This window comes from Hippocampus bargibanti, linkage group LG16, assembly GCF_051943395.1.
Source record: "Hippocampus bargibanti isolate YZ-2025 linkage group LG16, ASM5194339v1, whole genome shotgun sequence".
NCBI classification, from domain to species: domain Eukaryota; kingdom Metazoa; phylum Chordata; class Actinopteri; order Syngnathiformes; family Syngnathidae; genus Hippocampus; species Hippocampus bargibanti.
The window spans coordinates 11,139,690-11,157,794 of NC_142749.1; the positions used below are offsets into that span (position 1 = coordinate 11,139,690).

Consider the following 18,105-nt stretch of genomic DNA (forward strand, 5'->3'; position numbering starts at 1 on the left):
AAAAAAAATGGATCCGCAAAACTGAGCATTGGACACATGAGGCGCAGCCATGCCCTCAGATATTTGGCAGGGTTAATCTCGTTGTGCGTGTGTATGTACCTGTCCGATCGTATCTGAAATGCGTTTGCGGAGTTTCTCGGCCCAGTAAATCATCCTCGGGTCGCTTTGTACAGCAAGCATGCGTGCATGTAGAGAGCCCATCATTACGTTTGCAAACAAGCAGCAACGCCCTACGCGAGTCGGGTTAGCCATCCGCACGGTTCTCGGCGTGCGGCACTCAATAATTCAGTATGCGGCGAATAACAAACGACCGCCGGGACGGGATGATAGCGGATAGACGTCAGCGGCGGCGACAAATCATCATCTCGGGGCAACACAAGACAGTCGGGCCAGCCACAAAACCTCATATTGAAACGATTAAACATGACAGGAGGACGCCATCTTCTTTCAAAACTCTTACAGGGATGCTCGTTTTTATGCTTTGCACTCAGATCTTGCTCCAAATGGGTCTGCGGGCCTTGGCTCTGTGGTTGAATTGAGAAAGTATTAGTGGCGGGATTCAAAAAAATAGAATTGCAATCATTGCAATCAAGTCCCATACAATTTTTGAATGGCAAGGGCTACAATTTGTGAAAAGAAGTCAAGCAAATGTTCTTCCGAGGTTGTCTGATTTGCGTGAGTACATTTTATGCACTGAAGCAAAATAAATAAATAAACAAATAAACAAACCTAAACAAACAAATAAATAAATACGAAAAATACCCCAAAATAAATAGATGGCTAAATAAATAGGCAAATAGATAAATATAGATAAATACATACATCAATACATAAATACATAAATAAACACATAAATACATAAATAATAATTACATAAATAAATCCAGGTTTTAGAAGTATAGTAAAAGGTGATGATTCTAAAACGTCATACACCCGTTCCGTTATTATGTACCATCTCTGTTTTACATCCACAGTAAAAGGGGGCTCGTGGCACTGAAACAAAAGTTTTGAAAATTGAGAAATTCAAAAATGCAATTGTAAGATGTACTTTTCCACAGTGCTAGGCCGTGCATGTTACTCCTAGGCCTTCAGTCGTGCTATGTCTGAATCAATCAGCTGTGAGTGTGATGTGATATTACTATACGTCCACTAGACGGTGCCGTTATCCAGGAAATATTGTGTGACTTGAAGAAACCTAAGAAATACTCATTAAACTGTTTTAATTTTTACTATGAACGTGTGGATTCATGATAACTTCATAAAATTGCAATATTATTTACTATTTTGGTTGACTTCTGATCTGTCCAACCTTAATGATGTCCATCTATTCTTGAAAAGTCCGTCTCGAAAATGGCTTTAACAGTACATCTGCAACCAAATCTATTTCTTCTCCTCCTTCATCCATTGTGGGTTGACAAAACAGCTATTAAATCGCCACAACAATATATTTGCTTATGCAACTTGCTACAGATACGGTGTGCTAGATCTGGCCAGTATACGCTTACCACTAGCAGGTAGTGATACAATGATTAGCTAGTGATGAGCCATTCATGTGACTAGTCATTCATAGTTGCGAAAACGCTGACATTGTTAGCGCCTTCGAGCAGGCCTTGGGTTGCCAACTCGAACTCTGATTGGGTAAAGCAACAGTTTCATCGAGATTGATTTTTATGCTCCAGGGCCTGCAGAACTGATTGTTGAGGTGTCCTGTTAGATTTCTGACCCTGGTAACAAATCATGGCTGAAATGTGATTGGTTAAATGCAAAAATACGAAAACACGCATCTGGAAGGAGCACAACAGGGGAAAAGCAATGAAAGGAAGCTGAAAGACAATTTGGAATTATTTAATGAGAATTCATGAAAAATATCATTCTCATTAGTCTGTGATTCAGATATTTTTAGGCCAGCAGAGACAGCTTTGCAGACCCTGACAGCCCACCACTGCATTTCCAATGCATGATATTTAGGCCAGCAGGGTAAAGTCATGTTAGGGTTCATTGAAGACTAAATTGTCTGAAAATGAGCATTAGGGGCTGTCAAGGAGTCATTATGTGTAGGGGCTAAGAAAAGAAAGTTGACAATGTTGAAAAAGTCGACCATTTTAGCCTTTATCGCACTTCCATAAATATTCACGCATATTTTACCGTAGCTATTAATTGTAGCCTCTATTGGTTGAAAAGCTCACCTTGTGGTCTAGGACAATTTTCATGTCTCATCCAGTGTCACGAATTTTGATTCCGTGTTTTGCATAGCTGAATTGAGGAGCGAAACCACCCGAGTTGTCGATAATATGATGAAATAACGAGGACTGTAGTGGATAGGATAATGGATTCTCAAATGATTTTGATTGTGACAGCTCAAATTAAGTGCTGTACATTAGCTGGATGGGAACCAGCTCACATTCAAATGCTCGTGCCAAATAATTGGAGCAATGGATAATCATTTTAAATTTCAATTTCAAATGCCCATTGTGATTCCATCAGTAATACCAGGAATCGGAAATATGACTTCTCCCAATACACTTATCAAAACACTAAGATACGACAGGATGCCCATCCGTGATCAAAACAAATACATTAAAAGCCATTGCTAGCACTCCCAATAAGGAAAAAAAACACCATTATAAATTTCCATGAGCCATCAAGATGACTGGTTCCAGCCATTTCCTTTGGAGATAATTTCCCCTGGAGTTAATTTCCTCTGGAGTTGTCACATTAGTGCCCCTCGGTTTGTTCAGGGACATAAAGACTTGCAAATGAAATGCTGCTGATATGCTCATACACCGCGAAGCTATAACGCACTGTGGAATGAACACGCCGGCCATATGTCGGTTCAAGCTGTGGGATACTGCTGGGTGAGTGACAATGCGGGATTCTAATGAGAAAATTGGAGTGATTTGAGACATGCTTGAAACGGGTACGAGGGGAGGGGGGTTATCTTGAAGTTGAAGTACTCATGGGATTGAGGAGTGACCAGCTGTTTCATCAGGCAAAAGTTTGGCTGTTTAAAAGTTTCAAGACAATCTAAAAACACCCGTGGGAGTCGGTTCTATACGACGACTTGATGCTCAGCACACAACCCAAGTCGGAATTTTCATGGTTATGTTCTTGTACCGCATGTTTCTTTCGGTTGTTCATTTTCTGCCTCTTGTGGCCCACAAGAGCCTTTGAGGCCAACCTGCCGTGTAATTCTGAAAACAAATACAATCTCAGAAGTACCGTTAGGAAATTCCTCTAAAACATTGTACCCATATATGCTCAGAATAAATCTGAAAAAAACTTTTGTAGACAAGGTTTTTTGTTATATATCGGTACTGGTACATCTATAACTGCCATATTTTCCGGTGTATAAGGCGCACCCAAAAGCCTTCATATTCAAAAGATGACCGTGCGCCTTATACACCGTATATATGAAATATATACGGCAATATGACATATGAAAGACCTCACACCAGACGAGGGGGAAAAAAAAATATTCCCAAAAGATCATCACTCAGGAATTTCGGGACGTGTGTACCTTCCTTTAGTCACACAATTCCTGAACCTGCCCTACTTGAAAGAAAGAGTGCCTTGGGAATGATTGCCTTTTGCTTCGAGCCAGGTTGAAATAGCTTCAAAATAAAGTAATCCACTGGGTGTATGCAACCCAGCGAATGAGCACCAAGTGAACCGCGTACCGTATATAATTTTGTGCTTCCGTGCAGGCCGTAGGATCAAATTTAAAAAGGACATAATAGAGTGTATGGCACAATTTTCTACCCCCCCCCCCCCCTCCCTACATTACTTCCACATGGAGCACACGTGTAAATAACGATGTTGACGTGATAATATGTGACTCTAAATTGTCTTTATGTACACACATTGGTACATTTTGGTTGGACATTTTTCTTACTTCACTTACTGTATTTTCTGATAATAAGGCGCACCTCCAAGAAATGGTGTATTTTCAAACGGTTTCAATATAAAAGCGCACCAGAGTATAAGGTGCACCTTCAATGAATGAAAAATGTTTTCCAAATATAACATAAATATAATAAAGTTTCAAAATATAAGTCACACCACATTATAAAGCGCTACGGTAGAGGCTGGGGTGACGCACGACAGGGGGAAATGGAGTCGGTGGCTGCTATCAGTCGTTGCGAGACCTGATGTGGCTCAATATTACTTCACATATAATAACATTTTGAAGTAAATGAAGGCTTTTGGGTGCGCCTTATGTGTACAACGGAAAATACGGTACTTATACTATATGTATTTCTGTCGCAATATTGATTATTGCGAGGGCGGCCCGGTAGTCGAGTGGTTAGCACACCGGCTTCACAGTGCAGAGGTCGCCGGTTCACGTCCCGGTCCGGCCTCCCTGTGTGGAGTTTGCATGTTCTCCCCGGACCCGCGTGGGTTTTCTCCGGGTCCTCCGGTTTCCTCCCACACTCCAAAAACATGCATGGCAGGCAGATTGACCACTCCAAATTGACCCTAGGTGTGAGTATGAGAGTGACTGTTGTATGTCTTTGTGTGCCCTGCGATTGGCTGGCAACCAATTCAGGGTGTCCCCCGCCTCGTGCCCGAAGACAGCTGAGATAGGCTCCAGCAACCCCCGCAACCCTAATGAGGAATAAGCGGTACGGAAAATGAGATGAGAGAATATTGATTATTGCATCAGTTTGCAAAAGTAAAAGTAGTATTTCTGTGTCACATAGTGTTTTATGGAAAAGTATATGTTGCATGTTAAATATGTTATTGCTTATTGATTTTAACGTTTTTGCCATTTTAGAGGTTCGATGCACTTCCTGTAAAATTGTTTTTTCACTGTCATGTGCGTAGTGGTTATTAGTGTCATTTAAAAGTCATTCCTTGCATCACAACTTGGATTCGACTAGTTTTGTCGAGCACATAGCACAGTGGCTAAAGCACCGAAAGAAGAAGCCGCAATCATTACAGCAGCTCACCACACTTGGACGGCCCTCTTGTAACGACCATACTTTGGGCCACGAAAGGGGAAGCGCAACGGCCACCTTAGAGAGAATAGAGAGTCAGTCATCAAAAGATTACAGCGAAAACGGACTGATGGATGGCGGGCGCAGGAGCTTGTCACCCAGGGCTTAAGGGCGAAGCTTGTTGTTGATTTTTACTCCCCGTTCCCTCCCTCCGCCTCCAGATCTCTGCTGCTGCACGTATCCTCCAGGGTGCGGGGATTATGGGAATCTACACTACCTAGCTACACTAAGCTTCCAAGGGAGAAGGTCAAGAGGAGCCAAGACAAAAACAATCTTCTCTCCTTATGACCTACTTAGCTTGTACCATTTATTTTGCATCTCTGTCGGGCAAGGCCGAGTTTCATGTAGCCGCACCTTCACATGCCGCTGGAGTGACCTTGCATGTGAAAATCGATGACAAACATCGATACAAATGCAAGCTAAAATTAGAGTGGATGTAATATAAGCTAATTGTAGCACCTGGGGAAAAAATGTGGATGTCATTTGTTTTCCTTCAATCTTAGTCATTTATAAACTACCTACTATGTGATACGGATACATTACGTACCTAGTTCATTATCTGAGAATATTACAAAACCCTGGTGGCTGGAGCCAGCAGTGTTCGAGTCATAGCTTTGTTTCATTGTCGTTATTAGAAAAAAAAATGCTACCATTAACTCATTCACTGCCATCCCCGAATGTATTCGGCAATTGAAAAGCATGATGTGGAGCTCCATTCCCGAATCTGTTTGGGTTTTGGTTTTTATTGTGTGGCTGATACATTGCTGGTCAGACCTCTGGCAATGTTTTTCCCTCCCATGAGGGGGCAGCATTTTACTTTTATACAGCCGTCCCCACTTTCACTGCAGATAACTCCAGACCCTTATCACTTAGAAATTAACTTTTTCTTATAGTGCATTGAATGTTTATGTCGTCCTAAAACTCGATATTCTGCGGGCCCTGCAATTTGAGTGAAAATGCCAAAAACCCTGGCAATGGAGTCAACACATTTTTGCACATTGTCTGTCAGTGAATGATTTAAAGACATTTGAGAGTGATTTAGGTTGTATTCTATGACGAATTGGAACCACGTACAGAGCGTCCTCATATAATGTTGACAAGGTCTGACTTGTGATCAAATTTGGGCATCAGATGTCTGTCGAGGAACCTCCTAATTTAAATTTTGTAAAATTTATTACCATATACTATAGTATAAGGCGCACCCCTAACAAATTGTTTATTTTCAAACTTTTTTCATATAAAAGACGCACCGGACAATCAGGTGCTCATTCAAAAGTTTTCCAAATATAATATATAAATATGAAAAAGTTTTCCCAAAATAAGGCACACCACATTATAAGGCGCTACGGTAAATGTTGGGGTTACGAACTACTTCTACGGGAGTCGGTGGTTGCTGACAGTAGTTGCGAAACCTGTTGTGGCTCAATATTACTTCACATATAAAGCGAACCTGCGTAAAAGGTGCAGGGTCATTTTTTAGATAAAATCAATGCTTTTTGGGTGAGCCTTATACACCGGAAAATACAGTAACATAAATGACCAACCAAATTCTTCCCCAACATTATGGGATGATTTCATTCTTTTCGATTCTTGTACATCCGACTCATTTTTTATATCTCACCGGATTTGCATAATGAGTATCTGAGTTATATATTCATAGCACACGGTTTTATTTGAATGACATTAAAATTTTATCCACGTATATCTGAATTTGAGATCTCCACAGGAGCCCAAAATGTTAACGCTGTCTTTAGTTTTGATGTATTGCGCTCCTCATCGACTTGTGGTCAACCAAAACAATGAAACTCGATTGTACTCAAGAACACATTTCATGGTGAATATACATATACAGTGACACAAACAACTGAAATAGTCTTAGTGGGTTATCCTGCAGCCTCGTAGCTTAGCATTCGAGGCTAACAAATGTGATAATTGACATTTCCCATACATTCTCGTTCATGTGTACATTGAAAGTTATGTAGGTTTTATCGTTGGGAGTTATTTTGAGTACTTTTCATGCTTTTTTGGGTATTGTTTTTATTATGAATGTTTTTAATTTTGTGGTTTTACCTATGAAAAGTGCTATCTAAATAAATCTCACTTGCTTACTTACTTACTACGTACGGTCTTTTACAAACAACCACGAGAGGTAGTTCAGGCTGAGACAGCCTGTTGCATGGTATTAGATGGTAATTAGATTAGAATTAGATGGTAAACATTGTTCTACTGCTGCATAAGATCAATTTAAAACCCCCAAATTTAGTTCCTTACCGTATAAAGCATCACAGTAATGGTTCCACATGAGTAAAACACAAATAGTCGCGGTACTGCGAGGATAATTGGTCGCTTTTGTTGTACCAGCGCCTGCAGAATCCGTAGCCACCGCAACCGTAGCATTGGCGAGAAGAGCAATCGAACCCTCACGCTACCTCGTAGCCTGAATAATGCAGAGTTGCCGTGTGGTGCGTTAAACTCCCCCGCTGAGATTAGTCCGGGGTAGCAGCTGTACCTATCATGACTCTGCTCAGAGCTGTCACGGCCTGTCTGCTCTTCGGCTAATCACTTGCTACAGGCCTGCAGCGTGGGGCCGCCACTGCTAATGTCGTCAACCCCCTTGGGCCAGAGAGAGATCACACGAATCTCGGTTTAGTCACTTACTAACATGAAAAGATGAGGAATTTACTTGATCAACCAAGGGTGAAATGAACAATTAATTAATCAATTAATTAATCGCGGTTTCATAATACAGACACTCCCCAATTTACGAACGAGATGCGTTCCGAGCGGTCGTTCGTGAAGTGAATTTGTTCGTAAGTTGCTTCAGTGCTATAGTTTGTATAGAATTTATGTTCAAACACTGAACGGCGAAGTATAAAACACTCGTAAAATAAATTCACACCTACTGTAGTACGACGACATATATCCATGGGCCTTCAGTAAGCCGTTACTGAAGCTTCTGACACGTAATTCAGTAATTACGTGCCAGCAGCCGTTACTTTTTGTTATGCATCGCGTCCTCGTGGAGCGTCAATTGGGAAGCGGGATTTCCTTCCCGCCCACATACTCTACGCAGCCAATCGTAAGCATACAGCCAATCGTAAGCGAGCTCGGCCAGAAAAAGGCGCGCAATACAAAATCTAGCTTACAGTGAACATTTTTTGACATACTGTACCCGCAAAAATGTTCGTATGTTTCGTAACGTCGTCACTCGAATGTTCGTAAATTGGGGAACGTCTGGATAAAAGCCAGTCAGAATTTAGTGGAAAGTGTTGGAATCAGATTGTGCCTCAACTTGGCGGATGGAAAACTGAAGTCTCTCAGGAATATTTGTGTTGGAATAAAGCCTGCATCTAACATGTCAACTGGCAGACTTAAAAAATGTTTTGGGCGGTTGAAGTAATGTTTTGTTGTTGGAATCCACTGGTTCAGCACTGTCAGGCCCCGCGGTGAACACGGTTGAAGCGAATGTCTGTCAGCTGAGATGATAAATTATAAGTCAGACCGGCCGTGTTGTACATTGATGAATACGCCTGTCTGCCCTTTTGGGCTTGGCCAGCATTTTGAACAGTCACATACATTGTGAGAGAGGAAAAAGATAACAAGCACAAGGGGATTGACAAAGATAATGGAGGTCCTGAATCAAGCTGGAAGGTATAAGACTAGGAATGATAAAGGATCGACTCTGCAACTGTCTTTCCAAACCTCCTTCCTTGACATTTCCTGAACTCATTCGCTCCCATTTCCAAATTTATTTGGGAATTGAAAAGTGTGACGTGGTGCGCCATTCCCAAATTTGTTAGTGTTTTGTTTTTTTCTTGCGGGAGGTGACGATAAAGCGCTGGTCAGACCTCTGACAATGTTTTCCCTTAAACCAGGGGGCAGCATTTGCCTTTTGTCCATGTTAGCGCTTTGTTACAGCTTCACCTGTTGTTAAAGCACTATAAAAACCAGTATGAATGTATTGTATTGTATTGTATTTTGTACAGTCACCTCCATTTCAAGCTTAGATAACTACAGACCCACATAATTTATGAATTAACTATTTTTTTTTCTGATTAAATAAAAGAGTCTAAAGTTTATTACGCTGAATTGAATATTTATGTAGTTCTAAAACTCAATATTCTTTAGGGCCTGCCATTTGAGTGAAAATGACAAAAACCCTGGCCCTGGGGTGGACACATTTTTGCACATTGTCTGGCAGTGAATGAGTTAAGCATATCAACTTCGGAGACATGCAAAACAATATAAGTTGTAACTTGTCTCCAGTATTTGCATTCCACAACAAATCCAAACAATCCAACTGCAGAAATGCAATTTGAATTCACAGTTTAACCAAATTTGGGAGCCAACTGTTATACAAACTAGCACAAAATGCGACTGATATCGAAATGAAGTTGAACAAATGAATAAAGACATCCCAGCACATTGACAAAAACATGAATACAAAGAAGACGGCTTGCAAAATAGAGCAGCCAAGTGTCTAAAAACATCCAGCGCTGTCTCACCGCATTTTGAGATGCGGCTTGGGAAGCAAAGGAGGTGGATTTTAAGACGAATGACTGACAGACACCAAACGAGATTGCACAGGAACGAGACGAACCGAGCACAGCACGTTCTGTTAAAGGCTAGAGGACAGCTGAAGAGGTTCTCATCAACGACTTCTATCTTACATGCAGCTGTGAATACATGGTGACAGAAAAGATTTGGTATTCAAATGCACCGTTTTAAGTCGGAACATAAATTAGCTCTCTTAAGCGTGTACATCTGCCTATACCTATTTGGCTTGCCAGACATCTGAAGAACCAAGCACCAAAATAATGTCCTCCTTTTTTTTTTGTTTTTTTTTTTTTTTTGATCCGCGTGACGTTTTTTTTCTCCTCATGAATATGAAAACAGCAGCACCACTTCATTACATGTGCTAAAAGTAGCTGAAACATCCCTTCATCGTGCAATACGAAATGACTTTGCGAAGCGAGGACGGAATGGGAATTGGACATTTGCATAGCTGCTGCAGAAAACTGGCAAGTGTTTTAAACATGGATGTAGTCAGTCAAGTTTCGGGCCACGGTGGTTGTAGTAAAAAGATAATCGAATGTTGAGGATAATTAAAGCTACAAATAATTAAAGTGACAAATAAGCTCATCGTTTCTTCTCTAATGTTCCATATTATCATAAAACTTAATGTCGATTGGTGAAACTGAATTTTTTCAACTGGTGCCACTTTAAAAGTTAGGGGGCGGGGCTTGTTCTCGAACCCTAAAATGTATACAGATTCACTCAGAAATGTTTTCAGTAGCTTCAAATTTATGCAATTACCATATTTTACGGTGTATAAGGCGCACCCAATAGCCTTGATTTTCTTCAAAAGATGACCCTGCGCCTTATATGCGGGTGCGCCTTATAAGTGAAGTAATATAGTGCCCCAACAGGAAGTAGTGCGTCACACCAGCCTCTAATGTAGCGCCTTATATGTGCCTTATATTTGGAAAACTGTTTTTCCAACTATTTCCAACTATAATATACTCTGTATTTACAGTATATATTATAGTTGGATTTTTTTTTCATTCATTGAAGATGCAATTTATAGTTCGGTGTACCTTATACTGTATATGGAAAAAGTTTGAAAATACACCATTCATTGGGGTTGCGCCTTATACTCCGATGCACCTTTTCCACGGAAAAATACGATACTTTTAACAGCCTGACTTTTTTACATGTGAAAGACATCATACCGGAGGAGGGGGAAAAAATCTTCCCAAAAGATCATAACTCGGGCATTTCGGGATGTGTGTACCTTCCTTTAGAAGAAGTAGTGTGTAACCCCAGCCTCTATTGGAGTGCTTTATAATGTGGGTGTGACAGATATTTGGAAAACCTCTATATTTATATATTATATTTGGAAAACCTTTTTCATTCATTAACGGTGGGCTTTATAGTCCGGTGCGTCTTATATATGACAAAAGCACATTTATACCGCCATATAATCCAGTGTGCCTTATACTGGTTTTAACTCGACATTCCTTTGAATTTATTTGGCAATGTAATGTGTGCAACACACTCACAAATAACTAAAACAATGCCATGCTCATAAATTAGGGCATTTTAACCCATATCAATAAATCCCCTTCGGTGACTAATTGACAGGATATTACAGACTTGAACAAAGGCATCACCGGCCTGACATATTCATGATAGCTGGTATTTAAGTATGTCATAAATTATTAACCGGGGGTGAAGGGGTTAGTGGATGTGGATTATTGTGTCACGCCATTAACTCTTCCCGGCCGGTTGAGGTTGCAGTGCTCTCTTCACGGTCAGTTGTATTAGTCCTCTGCCCAAAAAATGGACGGATGCCAACAGAAGAGCCCGGAGCCAGAACGAGTTGCTCGAAAGCTAAAACGAGCCCATGGTGAACACCACTGAATGCAATGATGATGGAGAAATATAATACATTGTAAGTCTTACAATTATTTTCCTTTCAGCATTATCTATCCCAAAACAGTTTATATTAAATCCAATATAACAGCAGAGACTCAAATTCCAATTAAAACTTGGATGCGATATTATCATATCTAGTCCAACTTATGATATGTTACACAGATCCAATTGATCCTCAATTGGCTAAGTGCTAAATCTCATCCTGTCTAAAAGTTCCATCCTTGAGTTAATATTTACAAACCTAAAAATGTCATAAGACATATTGAACCACGATTAACTAATATCAAAGGACCAAATTTGGGCTAAGAATCAAGTTCAACCCGAAAACAACAATTTAAATATTCAAAATCGTTCCAACCCAAATTGACCAAACTTGTATTCTGCAGAACCAGAACCAGGCTCACCGGCCCACGATCGAACTAGTTCCAGAACCAGGTTGAGTCCAAAGTGACTAGTTAGACCAAGAGTGTCAGATAAATATTTGTCATAGACCACATCATTGTTCTAGTGTTCTTCGGAGGACTGTTTTGACCCATATAAAGGTTTGTAACACTTTATACGATCACAGATACACAACAGTATTTTATATATTGTATTTTTAGGTATGTAAGGTGAACCCAAACACCTTCATTTTCTTCAAAAGATGACTCTGCGCCTTATACGCAGGTGCGCCATTTATGTGAAGTCATATTGAGGCTCAACAGGTCTTGTAACGACTGTCAGCAGTCATCGACTCCTGTCGAAGAAATAGTGCGTAACCCCAGCTTCTACTGTAGCACCTTATGTGGTGTGCCTTATACTGTACTTTTATAGATTTAGATATTATATTTGGAAAACTTTTGTCATTCATTGAAGGTGTGCTTTATAGTCCGGTGTGCCTTATATATGGAAACAAGTTTGAAAATACACCATTCAATAGGGGTGCGCCTTATATTCCGGTGCGCCTTTTACACCGAAAAATATGGTACCTTAAAGTCAGTAAATGTTAAATCTTCAGCCATTTTATAAAATGTATTTCAAAATATGGATTGGTATATCTCATATAGTTTATGAGTAAGTCAGTAAATGAAAAACTGTTAAACTATTTTATAAAATGTATTTCAAAATTTGATCAATTACATAAAATCATTGTAATATCTCATATTTCAGTTTTGTGAAAACAAATTTCACGAAATATGTACACAGATGCCTCGGCGGGACATGTAAAATGATGTTGTGGGTCAGATCTGGCCCCAAAGCCTTGAGTTTGACACCATTGCGTTTTTAAGCCTAAACGGACCAATTGGACTATACAGAACCAGATCCAAACCAAATGGACTTGTGCAATAAGAACGCAGGACCTAGTGGATGACTTACGGTAGAAGACGTATTCTGTGTAGCTGGACCAGAACTTGTCGTCCGTGTGCTGGCTGACAAACGAGGCGGTGACAGACGAGTTGCACGCCACCATGTGGAAGCCGCACTCCGACAGCATATCGAAGGCCCTCTCCAGGTGCCTGAACTTGAGATAGAAACGGGATGTGTAGCGATCCGGGGTCCGGTTCGGGTCCCGGCTCTCGTTCAGGGTCTCCCCGAAGACCTCCTTGGCCAGGGCCACTCGTCCGCAGATGAGGATGCGAGGCACGCGGCGGAATTTGGCGTCGCTCTGCGACTCTCGGGCCACCGTGCACGACCCCCTGTAGCCCACCGTGACAAAGCCGCTCTTCCTATCGGCGGGGACGAGCGAGGACGGCGGGCAATGGCGCGGCTCGCTTCCCTGGGAGCCGTCCTCATGATCACTATGGAACAAATCATCCTGGCTTTGCTTCACCTCCTCCGGGCTAAGAAGCTTCACCAAGTCGGGCAGCTGGAAGTACTCCGCTTCCTTCCGAAGCCGACCTTTCTCCGGGAAGTGGTCAGGAAGAACCACTTGCTTATCCCGCAGGTAGTCCAACACGTAGCGGAAGAGAAAACCGTCGCGGTCGATGAAGTAACGACCTTTTGGATCTCGGGCTAAATCGTTGGACGCGTCTTTTTTGGAGAACAACTTGGCGAGGAGAGAACTCGGGTTGCTTACCAGCGTGCAATAGCGCGTGTAGTACACCTGTCCTCCCACGTTCAGCTCCAGGACGTCGGGGAGACTATTCTGGACTGATGCCAGCTCTTTAGGGTTAGTCCTGCAGTTTCCGCTCAGTGCCATTGTACAGAAAAAGCCCAGAGAACACTGCTCACCTTTATATTACACTACCATAAAGTGATGCTGAAAATCACACTAGTTATTGGCGAAAGTTCCATGAAAACACTCCTATCATCGATCCATATTTGAACTGAAGACACTTATGTACGCCCCATAAAGAGCATATGAACTGATTCTGCCGGCTCCATCCCAAAAACAACATAAAAAGAGGAATCCAGGTGCATATAGAAAATTTGCAACAAGAAGAACCCTATCCGGAATCCTTTAAGAAAACTCCTCAGAAAAAAAAAACTTAAGGTCCAAATAGGAGTCTAAAATGGTCTGCTGAATGAGGATGAAGAGGAAGAAAAATTCATCAATAGGTCAACAGCATCACTGCAAACCCTCATTTCAGGAAATTAAACTGTATCTGCATGCAAAAATACTCATTTCGGTGTGATCAGGGGAGGAATGCAAGCCAAGCGTGCTTCTACCGGAGAGCTGTCCATGGCACTGAACAGCCTCCCACTTTCATCTCCACTCCCACCGCCCCTCGTGCACAGAGCAGGTTAGTGTCTTCACCGTGTGCGCACGCACGTGTGTGTGTGTGTGTGCGTGCGTGCGTGCGTGTGTGTGTGTGTGTGTGTGTGTGTGTGTGTGTGTGTGTGTGTACCACCGTAATACTCACTCAGCTGCATTTTTTAAAACACTATTCCCATAATAACCAAATAATGATTACTGTATAATATGGTTCCAGAAAGCAGCAAACTAATTTCATGCATGGTAAAAATACAAAAAATTAAAAAAAGCTCTGAGATGTTACTGCTGTTATAAAGTAAGCAACAGCGCCACCTTATGTGCGTAAATGAACCTATTTTTGGGTCCCTTGCGTGTCAAAGCCGTTACGATGCATTAAGTTTACTCTTTAATTGCAGCTGCTTGTCAGTGCATGCAATTAAATGATCGTTGAAGTATATTGCACACGGCAGGTCAAACCATTAGGTGATCCAACACATTAAAATCAGATTCAGAGATGATCATAATAACTCTCAATATATTTAGAAGACTGAATTTTTTTTAATTGATCAATTCCAAGAGTGATATCGATTTACAACACAGAGCCTGAAATGTGGCACATATAGGAGCCACTTTATCATTGGTCAAATTTTGTGCGTTAAATAAGTGATGTGATGTCGATATGTTGTGTTTGCATATTTGATCATTTCGTGACAAATAGTTGTGGTGTTTATTGAATACGTGTATTCGATTTCAGTTATTTAACTCATTCACTGCTCGACGTGCGACAAATGTGTCCGCTCCAGTGCCGGGGTTTTGTCATTGTCACTTGAATTCCAGGACCCACAGAATATTGAGTTATGGGAGTATAATAATCCAATAAACATCCAATGCAGCGTAAGAAACCTTAGACTCTCCTAAATTATGTGTCTGGAGTTGTATGCGCTTGAAATGGGGGCGGCTGTCCAAAATACAATGCAATGCAATGCAATAATACATATTGGTTTATATAGCGCTTTAACAACAGCTGAAGCTGGAACAAAGCACTTATATGGAAATGGGGGAAATTATGCCACCTCGTGGAAAGGAAAAACATTGCCAGAGGCCATGGCCAGCGCTTTATTGGCACCCAAACAAGAAACAACAAAACCTGAACAAATTCGGGAACGGTGCTCTATGTCATATTTTCAAGTCTCGAATAAATTTGAGAATGGCAGTGAATGAGTTAAAATATACAACAATGCAGTTTTAAAATAGAAAGGAAGTAAGGATTGACCCTGTGAAAAACGTATCCACTTCTCTACTTATTGTTTCCATCTCCACCGTAGTTATTCTTTTACTACATTTAGCATCGCCCTCCCTATTCCTCTGGGTTCTACTTCTCATGAAAAAAAGCAATGAGCAACACATCAACTTGAGTGTGTGTGTGTGTGTGTTATTGGAGACTTGTGGAGACCCTGAGACTCCGTTTATCGATGGAGATGTTCATCCGTCCATGTCCAGACTGCAAATGAAAGCCATTTGCACAGTCACCACTGGCTAATTTAACCCCCCCCCCCCTGCCCACCATCGTTACATCAGATAGCACAGTCAGGCAGAAGTGCTGAATGGCTCCATTACAGGGGCATTTTCTGAAATAGGCAGAAATTAAAAAAAGGATTTTTTTGTATTTAATTGGCTATTTAATTTTGCTCCTGATGGCGGTTCACGCACTCCAAAGAGTCAGCTATCGGTATACAAATGATCCAAAGGTTACTTTTTTTTATGTGGAGTCTGGGGGAAAAATATTCTCATAATGCATACATACATGGAACACAATATGTTCTATTCAATCCTACAACCTGACAAAATGATGTTTAAAAATGCATGTGTGTTTGTGTGCAATATACTGCAGTATATTATATTAACAAAATCTCTTTCTTATTCATGCAACTAGTCAAACTGGACTTTTTCGGGATAATAGCCTATAAAATGAAGCAAAAGTGAACAATAGACAGAAAAGAAGGATGTGGAGGTGCTTCAGTTGCCCGGGACCTGAGCAGTCACCCAGAAGTAGGCCACGTCAGTAGCTTCATCATAAATACATGGAGCCGCAGCACTGCACTGCTCTTCACTTGCTGCTATTTAAAGAGCACACCACCAACCTGTTCGGGGTGACACCATTCCCGCCCTCACTTAAAACAGCATCTGCTTTCCCTGGCGAAGATTGCATGCCCACCAATGATTAAGCGCTTGTTTATCAAAATGCTTCAAGAGAGTTTGAATGACATGCTGTGAGGGTTTTCTACTCACTTGTATCTCTCCTGTTGCTAAATGAGGTTACACCATCTTGTTCAGGATGCCGGTCGACCATCAATTTGTCTCAATTTCAAAACGGTTTTCACGGTTAGGAAACAGGGACATTGCAGTCCGATCAAAGAAAACACCTCAATGCAGATGACATTGGAGCATATATGTTGTGACCTGGTGTGAAAGAGCAACTCCGGACCCCAAATCATGAATCCACACGTTCATGGTAAAAACTCGAACAGTTTAATGACAGTATTTCTTTCTTCATGAGTTATTTCCTGGCTAACAGTAACCTCTATTACAGCACAGGATGTGTAGTAAATCACACCACACTTTTTTACAGTGGCAGCTGTGGATTGATTCAGAAGGCCTAGGAGTGACATGTGTATATATATATATACAGTGTGTGTATATATATATATACAGTAAAGTCTCGTTATATCGATATTCAAGGGAGTCCGAAAAAATATCGATATAACCGGGACTATCGATATATCCGACCCTGTTTGCATGTAATTTTCTCCGTGCGTGCATAGGAATAGTATTGATATAACCGGGACTATCGATATATCCGATATCGATATAACGAGACTTTACTGTATATATATATATATATATATATATATATATATATATATATATATATATATATATATATGTATGGAGTGCCCTCCATCTTTAGAGGTTTGATCCGCATGTTTGTTTTGGCCAAGCTTTTACATCGGATGCCCTTCCTGACACAACCCTCTGTATTTATCCGTATATATATATATATATATATATATATATATATATATATATTTACATTTTATACCGATTTTTAATTACAAATTAGGGGTGCGCATTATACACATGTGCGCGTTATACTCAACAACAGTGATTTCAACAAGCGTCATTCTTGACTTTTAAGGGGGCCAAAACGTCTCTTAGCTATCGACATGCTGAAAATCCAATGTCAAATTCACTATTTATGGGGAAAACTGTTAAAAACAATGCATTCATCCTGGGTTTGAAAAGAACTTTGAGCATATATGGTAATTAATTAAGTGTGCAGGAGTGGCATGCAAAGGACAATCCCCGGAGTCGGACTGACGTAAGTGGAGCGTAACCCGCAGCAGCAGGTTGACAAGCAAATGGTGGAAGCTTTTTGCTGCACTTGATATATACACATATACACATATGTATACACATATATGTATGTCACTCCTAGGCCTTCAGTATATTGATGTTTATATATATAAATCTCTCTCTCTCTCTCTCTCTCTCTCTCTCTCTCTCTCTCTCTCTCTCTCTCTCTCTCTCTCTCTCTCTCTCTCTCTCTCTCTCTCTCTCTCTCTCTCTCTCTCTCTCTCTCTCTCTCTCTCTCTCTCTCTCTCTCTCTCTCTCTCTCTCTCTCTCTCTCTCTCTCTATATATATATATATATATATATATATATATATATATATATATATACATACCTGACATGTAAATGTATGCAAATACAGTAAAGTCTCGTTATATCGATATCGGATATATCGATAGTCCCGGTTATATCGATATTTTTTCGGACTCCCTTGAATATCGATATAACGAGACTTTACTGTATATTCCATAGCTGGGATGAGCTCCGGTTCTCCTCAACCCGGAAAAGGATACATTTTTAAAATAAAAATGGTTTCATTTTCCAGGAATATCCAACCCAACATTTAAATTGAATTCTGTTTTGTGC

At 40.8% G+C, this 18,105-nt stretch overlaps 1 protein-coding gene across 1 annotated transcript in view; it reads right to left on the reverse strand.

Annotated features, from left to right (window-relative positions):
* The window catches only part of kctd16b (potassium channel tetramerization domain containing 16b), a 63,137-nt gene extending 49,034 nt beyond the window's left edge, over nt 1-14,103 (reverse strand). Inside the window, exon 1 of the mRNA XM_089017494.1 lies at nt 12,792-14,103. Coding sequence (XP_088873620.1) covers nt 12,792-13,614 — 823 coding nt within the window. The 5' untranslated portion in view covers nt 13,615-14,103. The remainder of the gene's footprint in view (nt 1-12,791) is intronic.
* Nucleotides 14,104-18,105: the final 4,002 nt, after the last annotated feature.